Here is a 21,534-nt window from a genome sequence, read left to right as displayed (position 1 = left end):
ACTTGAAAGAAGTTAAAGTATTGTGTGCCATGAACATAAGACACAAACACAACTGCCATATTCCCAGAGCCCCGATTACGGTAATTTTTAACGTCTCCAATCCAACGTTGGTCGTTCAACAGCGTACGTCAGCTGTTTTGACCAATCGTATCGCAGAATCGATGAAGCGCGTCTGGATTGATAACGTTAAAAGTTACCGTAATCGGGGCTCTGATAAACATAATTAAATTTTACAGGGTATGGTGAGCTAATGAGCTACCCCCTTTTGACCCCCAATACTGACTGCACTATGGGGGGTGACGTTATCTGTGATTAAAAAAGTAAAATGTCTAATTTTGACGTTTTGAATCCTTCAAAAAAAAAGCAAGCACGGCACACGATCAGGAAATCACTAATTCCTTTTTATAATATAAATAAATTAAACTATGGCCGAATTGCTTTTAGATCCAAATATAAGGGGTTGGGTTTTTCTCCCCATTGTTATCATCACTTTCCTCGTTGGTATTGTGAGACATTATGTTTCGATTATTCTATCTTCCCAAAAGAAAATCGAACTTTTGCAAGTTCAAGACAGGTAAGTTGATTATTAGAATACTATTAATTGGCTTTTAACGGTATTATGTGAACTATACAGTCAGCTATTTACCTGTATTAAGCAAAGTACCCACTATGTTAACTAAAACATTCACTCACAGATCTTGTTCAGTAAAGAACATAATTGCCTTAGAAAAGCCATTTTATAATAATTAATGCATTTTACTACTACTGTTTCCAGTCAAGTGATGATAAGAGCTCGCTTGCTACGTGAAAATGGCAAGTACTTGCCCCGACAGTCCTTTGCTATGAGGAGGCATTGGTTCAACAATGAGGAAACTGGTTACTTCAAAGTTCAAAAAAGAGCTGCCACTTCCCAGGTATAGTATTGTAACCTATAGTATGTATACAAAGACTAACATAATATAGGCCAGTTATCTTCAAACTTTTGTATCTGATAATTACTTGAGACTAACAACTTTGCTATTGAAAATCATTAGCCAAACCAAATTATTTCATTAGTTTAAAATCTTGTAATTATTACTCCTTAACCATTTACCTTAATCTGTTTCTGATTTTCCACAGAATCCCATGACAGATCCAGGCATGATGACTGATATGTTGAAAGGAAATGTCACCAATGTTTTGCCCATGATAGTTATTGGTGGCTGGATCAATTGGATGTTCAGTGGTTTCCTAACAAGTAAGTTTTGTTTTGAATAGTACCAAATAATAGGAAATTGGCATTCTTTCTTATCATGAGAAGAATTTTCATAGTTCTTTCTTATGTAGGAAACTTGTTCACAATCAGAGTTCTAACTTATTTATTAGATTTGCACTAAAAAGTTCATATTTATTGTCTTGTATTACTGGCACAATGTATCAGGTTGAACCTCATATTATTTTTATCATTTTTCAAGAAAAATACTTTTATTTTTCAGCTAAAGTGCCATTCCCACTGACACTGCGCTTCAAGCCTATGCTTCAGAGAGGAGTGGAGTTGGCATACCTGGATGCGTCATGGGTTTCCTCAGCCTCGTGGTACTTCCTCAATGTGTTTGGTCTTAGGACAATTTATGCACTAGTTCTTGGAGAGAACAATGGTAAGAAATGTTACACTAAACATACTTTATGATTAAATGCAACAAGATTTTTTTTAATTTATAAATACTAATTTGATCTTCAGTTCTTAATTAACTGTTATAATACTCAATTGTTTATTGCTTAACCACATTAGCACAAACACATTAGGTCTTACAATTTAAGCAGTTATACAATGTGATCCCAGTTAACTAACTAGTGGTTTTGTGAATAATTGTTCTAGCTAGTGGTTTTCTTTTTTACAGCTGCTGACCAGTCAAAAATAATGCAAGAACAGATGTCAGGTGCTGCTATGGCGATGCCTCCGGACCCAAAAGCGGCTTTCAAAGCGGAGTGGGAGGCCCTTGAGATCACAGAACACAAGTGGGCGCTAGCCAATATTGAGAATGACCTTCTAGCTACTTTCGTTGAGAAGGAGAAGACTCATTGAACTCTATAGTCTCGAAATATGTGACGGCTGTTGGTACACGTATTTTCATTCCAACCTTTGTTGTCTACCACTTATTGCATTAATCTAACGTCACCATCTAGTGGGATCCACCAAAATGAACTAACAAAATAATAGATATCATAGGCCTATCTGAGATCTTGACAAATTATTGGAACTAGAGAAGATCTAAGTGATGAACTGAATGAATAGTAGCTACCAACAGCCTGACACCATACTGTAGTCAATGATTTTTATGTATCAAATGTTTAAGTATTTATGTATTGTGGTGATAAGTTAAGTAAATTAATTTACTGGTTAATTTTGTTGTTTTATTTACAGTGATGATACTTTATAATAAGGTTCGACTGTAAAAACCACCAAAGGTATTTTTTTTACATATTTATTTAATGCAAAAGTAGAGTATATACAATGACCTTAAATTCCTGTACAAACGTTAGTAACAAATAGAACTACATAAATGCTTATTGCCAAATTGATTACTATTATTAAAATGTATTAAAATCTTAATCTTATTGGGTCATTTATGCAAGTAATAATGTAGTAATTTCCTTATTTTTATAAAATATTACGAGGATAAGAGACTATTACAAAATTGTTTTCAAACTAGCGAGAACTTGCCTAATGGTCTAGTTATGCATTATTTATTGTTTGAGCACACCTTACAAATTGCAAACCGTGCATGGAGTATAAAAAAATCTAATTCACATGCAACTTCTCTCAAGTAAATGGTCTTGTGTAGTCAATCAAACTAATAAATACCTACCATAATTTACTCTCCAAAAGCTAAAAATTCTCTCAGTTCTCACACATATCCGTCACACTTGTGTGAAAAGTTTAAACGCGAAAACAAGCAAGTAACAGTATGTCATATATTGGCAGTATTGTTCAGCCCCCCTAGACAAAACGCACTTTCTGATCGAATCGAAAATCGAATCTGTCAAAACTCTATACAAAAAAGGGGCTTTTCGACCACTTTTCGACTGGTTTGCGATCATAATTTGCACTTTGTCTAGACCCACTGTTGTAATCCAAATTAGGTACTCTGTTCACTAGCATACCAAAAATGAGCGATAATAAACAAAAATAACGTCAAATATTGAATTTGCAATGCTTTATTCATCCATATGAATTAAATACAAAGAAACTTGCCTATCTACATAACCAGTATTTAGATTTCAAAGGCTTGTACAAGGTTTGCTGATAATAATAAAAATTCAAATGAAACTTGCACAATTAGAATGATAAAGAAATAAATAACATATAGGATATCAAACAAAACTGCCTATTTCCTAAGCAATAATATAATTACGGAACTGAATACCGCAGGTATACATACATAACATGGGATATCCCATCGCAAATAATGAAACGAATTTGTTGTAAAAAAATATAATAAACTACCTATATTTTTTTTTAATTTCATACGCGACATATAATAAAACATAGCTATAACGTGTTTTCACTGCTCCTTATTTTTAATCATATCCAGCAGAAAAATAATTATTTAGTCTGATTCAATCTACAACTTAAGAACTGTTGAATCAATTTTACTAGCTAGCTACTAGTAGGGCAGACGGTGAAAAGGAAGACCTACGCCGTCTATCATCATTAATCTATTCCGTTCAATAATTACATTCGATAGTACTCTGACCAACTTCTTGATGAAGCGTATGTTGGCCGCGGCTACTTGTTGACAAGCTGTTTCTTTCGCGGCTATTTCTTATAGAATTATTTGTCAGTCGCGCCTATTTTTTATTGCGTTGTTTGTCAGGCGTGGCTATTTCTTGATGAACTGGCTATTTTTCGTAGATTTTTGTCGATGGCGGCTATTTCTCAACGAGCTTTTGGGTAGCGGCTATTTCTTAACGAGCTTTTAGTCAATGGCGGCTATTGCTTAACGTATAGTAACGTAATAGTCACACTGGGCGGCAGTTCTTGGGCCCAGTGTGCGCTGTCGTTTAGTCGGCGGCTATTTCTTAAGGAGCTTTTAGTCGGCGGCTATTTCTTAAAGAGTTTTTAGTCGGCGGCTATTTCTTGACGAGCTTTTAGTCGACGGCTACTTCTCAACGAGCTATCCCAGCTACTTCTTGATGAGCTGCACTACGTCCTCGTCGGCGACCGAGTGGCCGAGCCCGACGCGCTGCGGCGAGTACTTGGTGCTGGTGCCCCAGACTAGGGCGTACTTGAGTTGAGCGGCGAGCGTGCGGTGGATGGAGTGGCACACGTGTTCTACCGTCACGCCCTGTGCAAAAACGATGTCTTAAAAACATAAGTTTAGCTTTGAAAACAGTTTTTTTAGTGTAGTAATAATTATTTAGTATGTAACTTATGAATAAAAAGTGACGTCAGTAACGCAAAACTCGTTACAGAGGTAGGAGTCACGTTTTGAACAACACTTTATCAAAAAAACTGTGCTGTGCTGCACTCTGGTGACTATTATTTTTCCTATTGAATTCGCAAACTTATGACGTAATAGGAAGGCAACTAGAGCGTAGTAAAATGTCTTTTTCAATACTGGTAAAAGTGGAAAATGTATGATGTGTTACGGTAGCTTTAACTTACTCCTTCAAGACTAAAATAAATTGCATTTTTTACCTTAACACAAGGCGACGAAGTTAAAAATGCAGTGGCTAAAGTCTGGTCGCCGAGCACGTAGAATTTTGTCCAATGACCCCAAGCTACCCATCCTTATCGCTCGCGCATAATTATGTTGCTGTCGCGCTCGCACACTCACTGCGGGCGCCCGTCGCACAGTCGCGACACCAATATAATTACACGCGAGCGATAAGGATGTGTAGCTTGGGGTCATTGGACATAATTCTACGTGCTCGGCGACCGGGCTTTAGTATAAATGTACTTACCCTCCTGAGGATGAGTCCGTCGTCGAAGTCGGGCGGCTGGCCGGGCTTCTTGGTGTACACGCGGATCAGCGACAGGTATTCCCACAGCGTCTCCAGCAGGAAGTCCAGGTTCAGCTTCATGTTACAGCTGGAACAAACAACCGCGTGTTATTTATTTATTAACTGTTAACCCGAGTCCGCACTACGGCTAAACCGCCGCGGCTTTTAAAAGCGTGATTTTATAACCAAGTAAATGCAAGCGTCCGCATTGCGGTCTCGCGGTATGGCGGTTTACCGCTTGCGGGAAAAAACCTTAGTGCGGATTCAGCCTTACAGTGAGATATTTGAAAGCTCGTCAGTTGGCGCCAGGGGCGTGTGAGGTCCTGTCGCTAATGGCTGAGACAGTGGCGCCAACTGGTGAGAATAAGCCACCCTGAAGACTACAGACTTTTAGCAGAGTAAATACAAATGAGTAGGTTATCTTCATAGAAACGCACCGAGCGCGGTTTGTATGTGAGCGCGCCAATACGTATGCGGCGCGCACGCACACACTGACAAAATTTAGCGGATTAGCGGGGAGCCAGTCGTGGTTGCTCCGAATTTTTTCTTCCGTTTCTATGAAGATAACCTACTCATTTGTATTTACTCTGCTTTTAGTCGGTCGATAGTTTAGTCACTTTAGTCGACTTCCAATTTGTGTGGAGAATCGGCCGATACCAAATCGGTCTATTGTACACGCTTCCATACATGTTTATGTTACGGTTAATGTGATAAATTGAAAATTATTAATAATAACCGGTTATTATGAATAATTACCGACAGTCGCGGTAAAAGTGATAAATTAATCACATTTAACAGTGATTATTTAATAATTCAACCTTAGTACTAACAAATTTCTTAAAAGAGAACAACATCTTGTGTACGTGCTCGTGTACAGCCAAACTTTTGAACGTTTTGATATCATATATTAATATAATTTGGCATAATGAGTTTGGAATGTTTCTTGCATAATATTACTTTTCCATGATGCCTATAACATAATGTTTTGATTTAAAGTGAAAAATAGGTTAAGGTGCGGCGGGGGCGGCCCTTGGGCCACCCCTAAGCCGCCTATTTAGTTTTATACACACATAAATGACCTCATATTAATCACATTAACCAAATCATGCGGTAATTATTCATAATAACCGGCGATTATTCATAATTTTCACATTTATCACTTTGACCGTAACATTTACACTGATAACAGCCCGACCAAATTATCGGCCGACTAAAAGTCGACCACATTTGAGAGCTCGTCATTTGGCTCCACCGGAGTAAGGACTTATCGGTAATGGTTAAGACAGTGGCGCCGACTGGTGAGCGACAATACGAAAGCATATTATCAGACTATACATTTTTGTTGCAAAAAAGCATCCTTTACAACAACATAATATCCCTGCTAAAGCAGATAGAATTTCGTCCAATGACTCCCAAGCTACTCATCCTTATCGCTCGCGCGTAGGTTATATTGCTGTCACGACTGTGCGACGGGCGGCCGCAGTGGGTGTGCGAGCGCGACAGCAATATAATTACTCACGAGCGATAAGGATGGGTATCTTGGGGTCATTGGACGAAATTCTATGTGCTCAGCGACCGGACTTTACACGTTTAGTTAGTTCGATACGACAGCACATTTGAACTTGATATACATAAATATGTATAGTATGTGCAATAATTAACTTACCTAACCACGACAGAGTGCGGCTCGCGCGCTATCCTGTCCACCTCCTGGATGGAGATCTGATCGATCTTGTTGTAGACGTAGAGGCACGGCAGGTACACGCGGTTGGCCAGGATCACGTCGATGAGGTCGTCCGGCGTGCAGTCTTCGCGGAATAGCACCTGCGTAAGAATATTGGATTGTTACACCATTTGTTGATATGGGAAAATGTCCTCCAGTAACACAAATACCAGTAGTTTAATCGTTTTCTCATACTTAAAAAGATATTTTGGAAGCCTAATTAGATCTAATTTTCAATCTGTGCCACTGCGAAGAAATAGAGAGGTCGCGCACTAGGCAGACTTGTCTTGTTGCCGCAACCAAAATTGTTGAGCACAACCAGCCAGTCATGCAAAAAACACGTCTGGCTGCTAAGGCGAGTGCGCGGTTTACTACTTGTGGCGACCTTATTATATTCGGCCTGTCGCGCGGCTTCACTCTGGCTGTGGAAGTCAGTGGCTGCGTGCGTTTTAACGCGCATTCTTGGCTGCCTAGTGCGCGGACTGCATAGTGGTCATATAGCGGATTAGCCAGCCTGCCTAGTGCGTGGGAGGCCATATGGCAGTGGCACACACAAAAAATTGCATAAAGGAAGTTTACCTCAGCATTGAATATTTTATATTCGTGTAAAATCATCTGCACCATTTTTTCGTCCACTTTTGTGAGTTGACATGTCGAGTTGAAGGAGAGACCACCGCCTTTTTTGACCTAAAAACAGATAAAACATGAATAATTGTACTGTATTTTAAAGATATAGATGAGTTTTTATTTATGCGGAGTTGGTGGAGCCGGTTTTACATACATCAGATGATTGATGATGCACATAATTAGAATAGTAATAGAATCGAACGCGCCCCATCTTTTTCGGTTATCGGCAGTGCCGTAACTAGCCTTTTATGCGCCCGGTGCGAGAAATATAAAAAAAAATTAACCTTTTTGAATAAAAAGTAACCTTCTACGGGGGTGCGGGGGGTGCGGAGCTATTGTGTAAGGTTGTTCATGGATGGAAAATGAATACAATTGATCATCAATCATTTACCTAAATTCGAAATTTTGACCATTCCATGAAGACGAAAAGTGACCGGTCGTATAAAAACGTTTCATGGATTTGCGTTTCACTATCGAAAAACATTGGCTAAAACTCATTTTTTATAACAAATAATAAATCTAATTCATGTTTAAATGCAGTTTATGACATAATTTTTAAATTGTCACTATTAATATTTTTTACTGAATAACCTGTAAAAGTTAATTCTACAATTTCTGAAAAATCACCTAAAAGTAACCTTTTCATTAGTGTAACCTAAAAGTAACCAATGCAGTTCAAAAGTAACCTAAAAGGTTACAAAAGTAACCTTCTGGCAACACTGCGGCTATCTGAATGCGTGATTCTCGATGTATCGGGGAATCCCCGAACATTGGGTGGGACGGCGCGGCAGAATGGAACGTTTGTGAATCGTTTAGTTTTGTAAGTCATCCTTTTCACTCTTGTCGAACGATGAATTTTCTATCTCTCGCACGCTAGTGCGTCAGTAACGCCGCACGTAGTTAATGAATAAAATCAAAGATAAAGGGAGGACCAATGAATGTGGCTGACAGCGTAACGTGAACTAGGTATATGTACATCTCCTCAGCTAGATTGACAGATTTGCTTAGAACTTCTAAGTTAGAAGTGGCGCCCTCCAAATGAATATAGACAGAAATTGTCTCATACATAGTTACGGTATAGGTACTTTTGTTTGTGTATGTAATATTGCGAGCAAGACAAGGTGGATTTATATTTGTCTGATGTGTCGTGACGTGACGCGTCAGAACTGTATCGGTTCCATACATAAGCCATCACAACACAACACGTTACGCACTAGTGTGAACGTTACCATCCTACTAATATTATAAACGCGAAAGTTTGTATGGATGATGGATGGATGTTTGTTACTCTTTTACGCAAAAACTACTGAATGGATTTTAATGAAACTTTACAATAATATAGCTTATACATCAGAATAACACATAGGCTACAATTTATAAACATATTGTTCGAAATACTAATCCTGCGCAGACGAAGTCGCGGGCACCAGCTAGTACTAAATGTATGAAACCGATACCGTTCTGACGCGTCACGTCACAACACATCAGACAAATATAAAACCACCTTTACAAGTGTTGTTGTTTCAAGATCGCTTAAAAAATGCCATATAGATATAGATAGTACAGAGGGCGCGTCTACACCATATTCGCAATAAAACAAAATGTACCTACTAACTACCATGCATGAAACAAAACTAGATACTGGTCTGATCATTTCTGCGCCCCTCCAGGGTCTGCGCCCTGTGCCTGGGCACCGCTGGCACCGCCCTAGTTACGGCACTGGTTATCGGTACACGCTAAATTATCCATAAGTGCACACGCACACTACAACAATGACGCTCGGATTGGTCGGATCTAACTCCCCGCACCCCGCGCTTGCCTCGACCAAAATTGGGGAGGCGCGTCTTCGCGGATAGAACGATCTAATCTAATGTTAGTGACCATGAAAGTTAGGTTAAAGATAATATACAGCTGATGTTTTGACGTGAACGTTTTAATGTATAAAAACATTGTTACGTTACATTTAATTATGACTTCTTCTTCCTCGGTCCCTCACTGGTGAGGATCGCGACCACAGATAGTGTTCAGTGTTCCTCCACAGACTGCGGTCATAAGCTGTGTGGACCGCACGATGCAAACTCCCGCCCACCGTCTTCCTCACCGCGTCCGACCATCTCGTAGGTGCCCTACCGAGCGCGTCTGCCTTCCATTTGTCCCAAGATAATTTGTTTCTCCAGACCATGCCTTGAAGACCGCATAATGTGTCCAAAGAAACACAGGGTACGCTTTAGGCATATAGTGGAGAGCCGCGTGGTGATGTTGAGCTCTTTTAATATGGACTCGTTAATTATTTATGACAATATGCTTTTAAAAATGGACCTTATGTACCTTAAAATAAATGTTAGGTTTAGGCTTGTTGAGCCTGATGCCGACGCTCTCCAACTCCTTCTCCAGCAGCTGGCGGTGCACGTAGGGCTTCGTGGCGTCCAGCATCATCAGCACCAGGTCGGCCGTCCGCGCCACCGCTATCACCTGGACACAGACGTGATCGTCTTTTTTTTTATTTGTGTTGAGCGGCTATTCTACACTGGTCATCACAAAAATCGGCCCACCTACGTTTTACAGGAAAACTCGTTTCTACTGACACAATCACATGGTGCCCCAACAATATTGGTGTTATTTGAAAGCCCAATAAATATCCTTAAAGACAAACACACTTAATTTCGTAATAAACGATTAACATATACAATAAAAGTGACATGAAAAACTTGAAAAAAGACCTCACTTTGGGCTCACCTCTGGGATCAATTAGACCAATTTTTATGGTTATAAAACCAAATAATGATCTCACGTGTCCTCTTTAACAGATGGATAGCGATTAATCCCAACTTTACAGTTTTATAGCCATAAAAGTTGGCTCAAGCGTAACTACCTATTTTTTGAAGAAGGGACTCTGGATTCTTCTACAGACACATTTTTGGAGTAAAAACCTTTCCTTTAATGAAATGAAGTTTAGAACTAGGCTTTTAAATGGTAATATAGTATAGTAATATTGGTGGGAAGTGGGGATGCATAAGTTTGAAAGTGCTTGCCGCGGGTGGGTCGATTTTTATGATGACCAGTGTATGTAACAGCGGATATCTGCCTTCAGATTATAAAAACGCCGCTGCCGCGCTGCAGTCGCGCTACTAACGCCCTAATGTGAAAGCGCTCTTAAAGAAAGCAAGCCATGATAGCCGAACAGACAAAGGGTCGGATTGGCCGACTCGTGAATCAAGAAACCCGGGTTCGAATCCCGCCGCCGCCGTCGAGCGGTAAAAAAAGTTGATGTTGTGGTGAACTCACTCGAAACTCAACAATAGTTTACACGAAGGATTAAAATGAGCGAGCGAGCGAGCGACGACAGCGTACGAGCTTTTAACCTTTAACCGACGACGTGCGGTCTCACAGACCGCTCCGGTTTTTGAAATTTCTGGAATGCAATGTTCTACTTACTCCCATGTCCCGAGCGTCTCAGTACCTTCGAGTTTAGTTGCCCAAACGCCATTATAGGTAGTGGTTACATCGATGAGGGCAGTTTTAATAAGATAATTCGATTTAAAGTTCAACAGCGGTCTGTGGGACCGCACGTCGCAGACTACGTGACATTTTTGTACCATACTAAAACTTGCGTTTTTGTTTTAGACGACTCATTTTTCGTAAAAATTATGGATCCTGGGCCACCACAACCTAGGAAAAGACATTTCCTAATGATATAATTGATATTTGGACATAATATTATGTAAAATATGGTAGTCTGTAAAAAATACCCCGAAACGGGTAGTAAAGCAAACAGTGACATGTATTCTAGGTTCTGACATGCCAAATCAGCCTGATATCATTGTACCAGCTGCAAAAAAGACTTACATTTTAGTCCACCTAAATTGAAAACGAAATTATCTTACAGGTGTTACCTATGTATACCGGAAATGCTTGGAATGCGGTAAAAAAAATGTCTTGATTGTGCCTAATGTTTACCCTACGTCAAATTTTTTTTTGTGCATGTAATGTACGTGTCATTTATTTTTACTTTAATTATTATGTTCACTATATTTAGGAAGGAGTATAGTTTTTCTTGCTTTGATTAAAATTTACAAGTTATATAGGTATTATTGAGTTCTAGTGTTATTTCAATGAAATTAAGCGTCAAAAACGTTTTAGCCATATTTAAATAAATAATTTACATTGATTCCTCACAAATTATACGTATGTTTATTTGTAATACTATAATGTTCTCAAAAAATATAAAATCAATATACTTTTATACAAAAAATGATTACTTTTTGAGTAAACAGTATAGCGGTCCCACAGACCGCACGTCGCAGACGGCGTGACAAAAAAATCACGTCGTCGGTTAAAGGTTAAAATGCAATTTTATATGTGCCAGCATTACCTTACCACTGATTCAGGACAATAAATGGGCCAGTGCTGAGAATAAACAGCACAAAAATTACAAAAAACATCACCATTGTCAGGAAAAATTAGTAGTGACACCTGACCTTAATTTTGTACTATCTCATGAGCTTGCATACTACAAACTTGCCACCATTCTACTTGCCTGTCTGTCGCATGGCGAAACAAGATCTTTAACTTACGACGACGGTACTATGACGTAATACTTTGGTCATAAAATATGTTTTGTTGACAGAATAAATAAAATTAAATGATTTTAACACAATCATCAGAAGTATACTGGTTATGAACTTTATTTACAATAAACATATTTTTTTTAAAACTAGCAAACTTAACTCTAAACAAAATTTGTTTAGAGTTAAGTTTAAACATAAAAAATTATGTTTATTGTAACTATACTTAAACTGTTATATTTAACATTACCTGTCTTCCTCTACCCTTGCCCTGTGCGGCGCCTTCAATGATACCAGGCAAGTCGAGCAGTTGGATATTGGCTCCTCTGTACTCTATGACTCCTGGGATACATGTTAGCGTTGTGAACTCGTAACTGGCAGCCTCTGAGTGTGTGTGCGTTAGCGTCGACAGGAGTGTTGACTGAGGAAGAAACAAATTTCATTTTACAAAAACCTTAGGAACAAACTTTTTCTATCTAAATGAATTCTTATTTCATTATTATCTTTCCATTATCTAATTTCATTAATAAAAAAAATGAATCCTTATTTCCTTTGGTCATTGCATCACACGTGAAACGCTGGACTGATTTCTTTAATTCTTTTTTTGTTGTGTATTATTGTCAAGAAGGTTCATAAGTAAGAAAATTAAGGACAATGTCTGTCAGGTAGATACATCTAAATCAAACTTTTGTAAAAATGTCTCAAAGTGATCATACCAAGAATAACCTAAATGATAAATGTAAAAAAAAAATTATAAAGTACCAAAAAAGATTAAAATGAAATAATTTGTTAAAAAGGTTCAACTATTCCTAGTTTTTAAAGTTTATAAAAAAAATTAAGGAGAATACTCACCTTTCCCACTGAAGGGAAACCAATTAGAGCAACCCTAGCGTCTCCAGACTTCAGTACATCAAACCCTTCTCCCTTATCGCCACCCTTCTTAGATGGTTCCAGCAACTGTGAGCGGTACTTTGCTAGCTTAGCCTTTAACAGACCCAAGTGATACTCAGTCGCTGGAAAGAAACATTATGGTTCAAAGTCAAACATACTTAACAACAAATTAAATAAATCTTGATAATTTTTGGTAACAGTTAGTTCTTGTAGACATATCTTACTTTCAGGTGTTACAAGTTTTATACATATCAAGTCGACACAAAAGTGCACCTACTGATAACAATAATAATTACATAGTGGTCGTACTTACCTTTATTCTTTTGAGTTCTTGCGATTTCTTTCTCAATCTCAGATATTTTCTCCAAAATACCCATGTTTCTAGGCTGACGCCGAAATTAGTTCAACAATGTAGGATAACAATATTTAAACCTAACGAGACTAAAAATTATTAACTAAATGATATCCTAATGACAAAATATCACCATTTCGCTTTAAATTCAATAATATTATTTAGTTTATAATGAACGAGAATAAGTTTTTCAGTGGTTTTTCAGGTTATTCGTATTTTGTCAACGACGTGACAGATCATAGAGAAAAGTAATACATAGGAAATAGAGAACCCTCTCTGTCAAATTTTTGAACCTACTAATTGACAGCCTGGTGTTAAATTCCCTGTACTTAACCTACGTACGTAACGCTCCCATACATACATAGTACACGCACACATACATACATAAAGTCCACGCACACATACACACAGTTCACGCACACATAGGCCCTCATAACCTTCAAAGAATTATTGTTTTTATGATGTACAATGTAGAATTTTTTCAAATCCATTATTTTGAAAATATTTATCTTTATGGTGTACGTATTGTATTATTTTCAAAACAATGGATTTGGAAAAATTCTACATTGCACATGGAAATGCAAATAAGTAAACAAAAACTTTTGAATTTAATAATTTTACTTTATTTATGAACACACATAACATATATACCTTGATTTTTTAGAATCCAGCAGAGATGTAAACAAACACTTTCATACACAATTACACCATAATCACTTAGGTGTTCATAATATCATACACATTATTTAACAACCCCATGAAACCAACTTTATTTTCACGTTTAAACAAGTTTGAAATCAATCTTTGAAACAAATATTTTAGCAAAATACGTGGAAGATGAAAATTTGTGAGACTTGTCAAATTGACTTGACGTTTAAAATCATGTGTTATCTCCATATTGTCTATGACTTGTCTCTGACACATCAGTGCTGTAACCTGTGAGTCATAGACAATAATCTGTAAATTTAATCGATATTATTTTAAGTATTCACTTATTCCGATTACTGATTAATTTTAAATAAAAAATTTACGATACTTTGTTTAGTTTTCCAGCGATAACTTCGACAATATTGGAGATAACGTAAAATTATTTTTCGACTTTTAGTGTATACTTTTTCGGAGTCAGTTTAATTTTTAGTCTGTTTTATTTAAACGAAATTATTTAACTTTTTTATGCAATTATGCTTACGTATTGTTCCATTGCTTATTTTCCTACATAATTAAATAAAATAAAAGAATTTTGCAACTATTTGAAGTTTAATAACTTTACGGATATCATTGATTGTTTTACTGTCCAGTGTGTTTTTTGATTACATCTGTGCATACAGTTTGTTTCCTGTTCTCGAAACTTTCATAATCAGTTCACATTCAATGTTGCGACTTTGTTGCATATTTTTAGTATTTTGACGATCACCCGGCGATGATACGCAAGTACTACAATAATTTCACTTCGCGATTAACGAGAGGTTTTGTCGCATCACTAGTTCACAGACTAAAAATATTTTTATGTCAGTTGGCCATTTTTGATGACATTTCTGCTGATTTCTAAAAAATTAGACTGTACACCAAAAGCGTCTTTTCGCAAAGTTTTCAACAACACTAAAAAAGCATTTGCACATTGAGAAAACTCAGATCACTTGTGAACATAACAGAAAGTTTCTTCGCGATTCACGAAGGAACGAACAAAACTCCGATGAACCAGAACAGCAGCAGGTACGAAGGAATGAACTTGAATTTGACTCGACGACTCTTCAATACTTTAATAGGGCCACAGAACACTTAAATGATGGCTAAGAAAACAAGAATGCATTTAACATAACAAAAACAACACCGGCCATTTTGGAGGAAAAACAAAGTTGCCATATGTTAAATAGTAATTTCTACTACTCTATTATGTAAATTATAACAAAAAATGTCACCGTTCAGTTTTAAATTAAAACAAATTAATTTCATTTAAAAAAAGTTTTCACATTGTAATTAACAATATTCTCAAATATATTTTAATTAAGAAAAAAATGAAAATATGAAGGAAACAGGAGCAGCGACATCTAGAGCGTTTTACGGCCGAATACTGAAACGCCATTTAAATATTTGACGGCTTCTCAAATAGTTAAGCAGCTCCTAAACTTACATTTCGCATACTCAAAACAATATCTGAGCAGTTCTCAATTTTTAAGCACCTCTCAAATTAAGTTGCACTCAAACGCCACTTAAATGAATTTTCGCATACTGAAACGCCATTCAACGCTAAGCATTACTCAAACAACTGTCAAATCGTCTTAAGCAGCTGTTAAATTTGAGAGTGCTTGCGCGGTATCTTAAATCCTATTCTTATACCTAAATTGACCTAAATAGTGGTAAATAATGTGTGTCATCGTTATCATTTCTTTCGAGCCTCGAGGAAATACCTAGATCTAATCGCAGGAACGCAATAAGGCTGAACGCTATTGAAAAATATTATTATAATGACATGCAATTCCGAGCGAGGTTCCGCGTCTCTAAAGAAACGGTGTTGTTTCTGGATTCATAATTTGGAAGCTCTTTGAAACCCCTCACCAAATGCCATACAACCAGTGGACCAAATACCCCTACTGTTCTACGCAACGGGAAGTTATGAACGTGTACTAGGTGATATCTTCCACATCTAACAGCCAACTGTGCATCGTATAGTGCACGAAGTAACAACCAAAATAGCTGCTATGAAATCGCTTTACATAAACATGCCTATTTCTGAGGATTAAGGGGACATCGCATAAGTAGCAGCATTTCCAAGAGTTGTTGATTTGTCAATTTGATGCTCTGTCAACAATGATAAATGTCAATTGTGGTTACGTTTCGGTCCACGATCGCCACTTAATAGATTTCAACAATAAAAAGTATCACCTTTAAAATTATTTTTTTAATTAAATAAAAATGCAAGCATTAATTTTTTTATATGACAAAACGAGATTTATATATAATAGAAACTAAAAATAAACTGTTCTATGTTAAGTTGATTGAGTATATTTCCATAAAAGACAATACATAAACAAACGATGCTGCGTGTAATGGATAAAAAACGCAAAGTTATCATTTGTGTAAATGAAAACATACTTTTTTTGGTAAATGTTGCCATTATGTAAACATTTGAGAGCTGCTTAGCTGATCACGGCTTCAAATCCGTTGAGTGGCGTTTGAGAATACCATTTAAAATTGAAGGATACTTAAATTTAGGAGCCCGTCAGCTGAGTGAAAGATTTGAGTAGCGTTTCAGTATTCGGCCGTTAGGGTAGTTAAAAAGTATTTGAATTTATTCACCGATGTCGCTGTTTGGAAGCAAGTTTCACTTCGATGACCGTTGTATGGAAGTTTCCGCACCCTGTGACAGATGTTGGTCGACGAATGAACTGACAGTTTACTTTATAAGGGCTATCGCCGACAGACCATAGTAAGTAAGTAAACAGTTTATTGATTGATTCATGGATATTAATTTAAAAATTACAATAAATAAGTATTTACATATCCCGTACCGTGCTTGTCCATTTAATACCCTCCAACCATCTAGATTATATTGATTTATCTCAAAACTTACCTATAAGTTATCCTGGGAAGAGTTATTTCGAAGAAAATATTAAATATAACATGCAGGACTTTCCTACCATCATTTTAACGGGATTTTTATTACAGCGATACGGTGTGTAAGTAATATTTTAATATGTTTTTATTATTTAGGTAATCACAGATCCGCCAATAAAACCTTTAGTTAACCCATAGAGGTAACCACACTTTTGAATGTTTGTGGAATTTATTTTAATCAATCGATATTGGATCTACTAGGTCTACAACAATAAATATGTAGGTACTTAATAAAATAAAAAATAGGTATATTTCACTGTTCGCTTCTTGAAAAAATAAAGCATGGTTTTCAGTAATAACATTTTTTTCCCTTACTTAGTGAGGCTATACTTGCAAGAACGGAGACTAGAGAAATAAAAAAAGTAACTATGTCTCTTGACGACCTAGCACTTGAATATGAAGATGATAAAAATTCTATGATTGGAAAAGCTGAGAATGGTAAGATACCTAATAAGGGTTTGTTCATTGTACTTAGAAGACGTTATTAGTATCTACTACAATAAATAAACTTGTGCAAATAGTTGTTGTTAATAGACTTTATTGTCTATCCTATTAATTTTATTAATAATGTTAGGTATTAATTTAATAGCTTATTACAAATAAAAGCAAAGAATGTCTAAGACAAAAGAAAATGACCACCAATTTTCAGAAAATACCAACATATACGAAGATTTTTATGACGAACTAGATAATAGAATCAGAATAGACAAGTCGATGAACATTATTTTCTTTGGGCCATCCGATTCGTTCTTGAGGCTTGATCCTGAAACTATTTTGCATATGTTGGTACATACAAAAAAAGATTTAATTCCGATAACAAGAGTATTGTTGTCATGGGATGTAATCACAGGTGAATAATGCCTTTTCTTTCTCTTTATATTTTTGTTATAAAAATAATTATGTTAATTGTAATTACATTTTATAATGGAACAAACAACAAGAAAGTCAACGTATGTTTTTTATGAACATTAGATGGGCAAACTGCAGCTTTCTTACAAGGGAGAGAATTGTTAGCATTTGGAACACTTTTGAATGTAGTCCCTGAAGAGGATTTGTATTATTTGAACTTCGGAGAACCTTCAGTCCTAAGATATTTCTCAAATAATGCTATACACTTACATAGACGCAAGGTAAACTTAAATAAGCTTTGGATATTTTGATACCTATATTAATTAATGAAAAAAATTGAGTGTAATTATTATTGGCAGTATGGAGTTTTAGTAGCAGCCTACCGACGCTATTTTGGTAATGAATGGTACACCAATAGCTCCCAAATAAATGAGCTTGGATATCTCATCTGCGGATTTCCATCAATTGATTTGATGAAAATAACACCACAAACTTTTAGAGAAATAAATGTGGATATAATGAGCAAATTAACCAATTGCAATATCAATCAAACAAAGGTACAGGTATCATGCCTTTTGCAAAATACCGCATAATATTATAAACGCAATTACCTATAAGTACTTAATACATTTTCCTTTCAGACACTATACGATATAGCGACTCACCCAGATGCCTATGGAGAACCATACAAGTGGTCATCGCATGAAATAGGAAGAATGAATGCATTATTTACCTGTGAGTAAAAGATATGGCAAAATAGTACAGGGTGTTTTTTTTAGAAGTATAGAACTTTAAAATGAAATAAAATATGTAAAAATATGTTTGATTTACATGGTATTCATTTTGTTTAAAAGATGTTCTTATGCCATTTATGCTTCAAAATGATTTCGGGCCAAAGGGCGCCACGGTTGGCTCAAATGTAGCGTAATCTAGATGTCCAATTTTCAATTTCTTTTTCGAGCAACTGGGGCCATACATCGGCAATAACGCGATGAATGTTGGCATTGAATTCCGTAGTTTATCTGCGCATTAGTGGACTTCACATATCCCCAGAGAAAATAATCCATATGTGTGAGATCACCCGATTGTGGAGGCAAATTCAAAGATCCATCGAGTGAAATTATGCGCTCATCGAATGTTTCCCGCAATAAATTGAATGTGTCGCGTGCTGGTTGGATGGTAACACCATCTTGTTGAAACCACAGCTCTGCCACATTAATATCATTCATCTGAGGAATGAAAAGTTACGAAAATTACGTCGACCGTAATATGGACGTTTGTATGGAAAACTGAACCATGATTTTTAAAATACATTTTTGCACAATTTGCAAACGTTGTTCTGAAGTATATCTATTTAATTATGAAATGGCAAAACATACTGTCCACAAATGTACCACCAGCTATCAAATTAAATATCACTAGAAACATTGTAAATTCAAATTCAAATTCAAATTCAAATTCTTTATTTAACCAATTTAAAGTTGTAGTATACCTCTAAAAAAAACACCCGTTATAACTATTGGTTCACATTTTTAGACTTATGGTCGGACTTGTATAAAGTTTGTGTTATTTGACACTTGCACGTCGCGTATAAAATTATTGTTTGAAGACATCAAATATTTTCACCAATAAAGATAATTTACAATAGGTATGGAAAATTTTTGCCAGTAAGACCAGCAAGAAAATGTACCTACACTGTTTCTTGTCTAGGTATGCGTAAGTCAACTATCCACACTGACACAGCAGAGTGAATACTAATTAAGTTTAACAAAACATTGTGAGTCACATTTGACTTATGGGATGGATAAAGATTAATGATAAAATTAAAATTTACATTCTAGGTATTCCAGAAGAAGATATCAGTTCTATACAGCTTGAAGCCGTATCCGCAATAAGCTCACAAGTGATGAAACTTATAAATCAAAAGAAATTAGAATATTTTACCAAACAACAAATATTGAGAATGAGTCCAAGTACGCGTCGAATATATGTTTTAAGAATGCAATTAAGAAATAGCCTTGATATGAGTCAAATTACAAGGCGACATGGTTTCAAAGAAAGTCCAAATGGTCTCATTTTGGGAACAAGTCTCGTTGTCACCCTAGTCACCTTTTCAAACCACTAAGTGGAATTGATTAAAATCTATATAAAATGTTTGTGTTTTTATGTAACAATCCAATACTTCTATTTAACGTCCCGTTTCTGAAATAAAATGTTGGATTTGTTAAACTTATATGTTTTTAATTTAAGTACGCTCGCTGTAGCGGAAGTAAAAAAGGCGCGAAATATTCATAATAATTGGAATGGTTATATAGGTAGTTAAGATGATTTTTTTTATTTATATTACCCAGTATCGATTTAATTGTTAACAATAATATTTGTAAGCTAATTATGACTAAAAATATTTTTGGATTATGCATGTTCTTATAGGTAATAAAAAGGATATAAATTGACTTCCGACCGTAGCGTCCGACACAAAAAAAGAATCGGGAAACAAAAGCTGTTTACATTCTTTTTTTGATCATACATCCTTTTCCGGTAAAAATGTTTTAGTTTTTTTATTGTAAATGAATACTTTAATAAGTATTTGAATATCACGGTAAATATATAACGATATTTAAGTTATTTAAAAACAATTTGTTCTATTAAAATTTTATCAAAATAAAAATAAAATATTATAAATGACTTTTTAGTAGTCTCAAGGTCACCGGTCGGTTGAATCCATTTTGTTTTTTGTTTACATGAGTCGCCATTTTCTTGACTCTCTTTTTGTTTGCGAGATTGGACTCTTCTTTTTTCGGAGTCTTCGCAGAGAGTGAACGCTCTGTTAAATATTTACAAACTAATATTATTCTAAGATATAAATTTTTATTGGCTAAAATGCCGCCAGTTAAGCATTATTCGTCTAGTGAAGTGAATCAGTATGAATTATCATCAAGATTATTATCGTTAACAGAAAACAATACATCTTACACGCTTACTCAAATAAATGGTCAAAGAATCTACAGGAAAGCGCCCCATGCATGGAGTGGACCAGAACCTTCAAGAAATTGTGAGGTAACCTCTTTTTGATATTTCGAACTAGCCGCCATTTGCACATCTTGCTGCTGGACAGCAGTAGGAAAGAGTAGGAATTATTTTTTGTTACCTCTCCTGGATCGAAATTCATTAGAACTTGACTATTTTAACAGTTCTTGTCTGGCGTAGCGAATGCAGTATTTGAGCTCTATTTAAACTATTTATTCCTAATGAACGGCCCCAGCCCAGCTAAAGTACACGCTAGTACGCATGGACGCTGATTCGATGTTTAGTAGGCATGATTGGGTTTGGTTTAACTTTTTTCTAGAAGGCCAGGGACTGGGTTTACAACGAACATGCAAAATCTGACTGATAGCCATTTCGAGGTGGCGATACGATACGCGTCCTCCAATCGAAAGCAGCGAAGTAAAATACATTGCGCTTGCGCATCCATTATAGCAGAAAGCAAGCACAGACATTCAGGCTGGTGTATGTGCGTGCATTGTGCTGCTTTTATGCTGCTTTTGCTTTTTGAAGTGTAAAAACAGCATTGGATTTTTATTGATGAATGCGCGCGAAACTGAAAGGTGGGTGTGGCTATGGTAAGAGGAGGTGACCTTGACCTCGTAACGTAAACTATAGAATACTTTTCGCATACCCTGATTGGCGCGTTGTAGTCGTAGATAGCAGGCGGCAGGCGTCTTGCGCCTGGTTTCCACCAAAGCGGAGCGGAGCAGAGAAGTGTTTTGAATAATCAATCAGATTTATTCCACACGGTTTGCTCCGCTTCTGTGGATATGGATCGCGCGGAGAAGAGAGAAGTGTCGCGACATCTACGCACAACTCTCACATCTCTTGTCTCCGCTCTTCTCCGCTCCGCTTTGGTGGAAATAACCTGCCAGCTCCGC

General features: G+C 36.5%; 3 protein-coding genes across 3 annotated transcripts; 2 read left to right on the top strand and 1 right to left on the bottom strand.

Moving 5' to 3' along the window:
* Positions 1–361: 361 nt before the first annotated feature.
* LOC135074702 (ER membrane protein complex subunit 3) lies at positions 362–2,384 on the top strand. Its single transcript, XM_063969069.1, has 5 exons — positions 362–574; positions 776–914; positions 1,120–1,237; positions 1,476–1,637; positions 1,881–2,384. The coding sequence occupies exons 1-5, from the start codon at positions 426–428 to the stop codon at positions 2,063–2,065; spliced, it is 753 nt and encodes a 250-aa protein (XP_063825139.1). The 5' UTR covers positions 362–425; the 3' UTR covers positions 2,066–2,384.
* Positions 2,385–4,009: 1,625 nt separating this feature from the next.
* Positions 4,010–13,383, bottom strand: LOC135074701 (developmentally-regulated GTP-binding protein 2). Its single transcript, XM_063969068.1, has 8 exons — positions 13,106–13,383; positions 12,754–12,914; positions 12,152–12,322; positions 9,665–9,808; positions 7,289–7,396; positions 6,653–6,810; positions 4,948–5,074; positions 4,010–4,328 (listed from the first exon to the last, which is right to left on the bottom strand). The coding sequence occupies exons 1-8, from the start codon at positions 13,167–13,169 to the stop codon at positions 4,167–4,169; spliced, it is 1,095 nt and encodes a 364-aa protein (XP_063825138.1). The 5' UTR covers positions 13,170–13,383; the 3' UTR covers positions 4,010–4,166.
* A 3,338-nt stretch (positions 13,384–16,721) lies between these two features.
* LOC135074856 (uncharacterized) lies at positions 16,722–19,733 on the top strand. Its single transcript, XM_063969238.1, has 7 exons — positions 16,722–16,821; positions 17,079–17,197; positions 17,409–17,609; positions 17,732–17,889; positions 17,968–18,165; positions 18,250–18,343; positions 19,450–19,733. The coding sequence occupies exons 1-7, from the start codon at positions 16,766–16,768 to the stop codon at positions 19,731–19,733; spliced, it is 1,110 nt and encodes a 369-aa protein (XP_063825308.1). The 5' UTR covers positions 16,722–16,765.
* Positions 19,734–21,534: the final 1,801 nt, after the last annotated feature.

Source organism: Ostrinia nubilalis, chromosome 9, assembly GCF_963855985.1.
Source record: "Ostrinia nubilalis chromosome 9, ilOstNubi1.1, whole genome shotgun sequence".
In the NCBI taxonomy this organism is placed as follows: domain Eukaryota; kingdom Metazoa; phylum Arthropoda; class Insecta; order Lepidoptera; family Crambidae; genus Ostrinia; species Ostrinia nubilalis.
The sequence above is the reverse complement of the archived record's forward strand: the minus strand, read 5'-3'. Positions and strand labels throughout refer to the sequence as shown.

What these genes read in the sequence shown, in the direction of transcription:
- LOC135074702 (XM_063969069.1), top strand. Translation starts at nt 426, where the DNA reads ATGGCCGAATTGCTTTTAGATCCAAATATAAGGGGTTGGGTTTTTCTC. An exon ending in GTTCAGTGGTTTCCTAACAA is followed by an intron (nt 1,238 to 1,475) that starts GTAAGTTTTGTT and finishes TTTATTTTTCAG; the next exon opens with CTAAAGTGCCATTCCCACTG. An exon ending in AGTTCTTGGAGAGAACAATG is followed by an intron (nt 1,638 to 1,880) that starts GTAAGAAATGTT and finishes TCTTTTTTACAG; the next exon opens with CTGCTGACCAGTCAAAAATA.
- LOC135074701 (XM_063969068.1), bottom strand. Translation starts at nt 13,169, where the DNA reads ATGGGTATTTTGGAGAAAATATCTGAGATTGAGAAAGAAATCGCAAGA. An exon ending in GTTTCCCTTCAGTGGGAAAG is followed by an intron (nt 12,323 to 12,753) that starts GTGAGTATTCTC and finishes TTTCTTCCTCAG; the next exon opens with TCAACACTCCTGTCGACGCT. An exon ending in GCAAGGGTAGAGGAAGACAG is followed by an intron (nt 9,809 to 12,151) that starts GTAATGTTAAAT and finishes GTCTGTGTCCAG; the next exon opens with GTGATAGCGGTGGCGCGGAC.
- LOC135074856 (XM_063969238.1), top strand. Translation starts at nt 16,766, where the DNA reads ATGCAGGACTTTCCTACCATCATTTTAACGGGATTTTTATTACAGCGA. An exon ending in TTATTACAGCGATACGGTGT is followed by an intron (nt 16,822 to 17,078) that starts GTAAGTAATATT and finishes TCCCTTACTTAG; the next exon opens with TGAGGCTATACTTGCAAGAA. An exon ending in GTCATGGGATGTAATCACAG is followed by an intron (nt 17,610 to 17,731) that starts GTGAATAATGCC and finishes TATGAACATTAG; the next exon opens with ATGGGCAAACTGCAGCTTTC.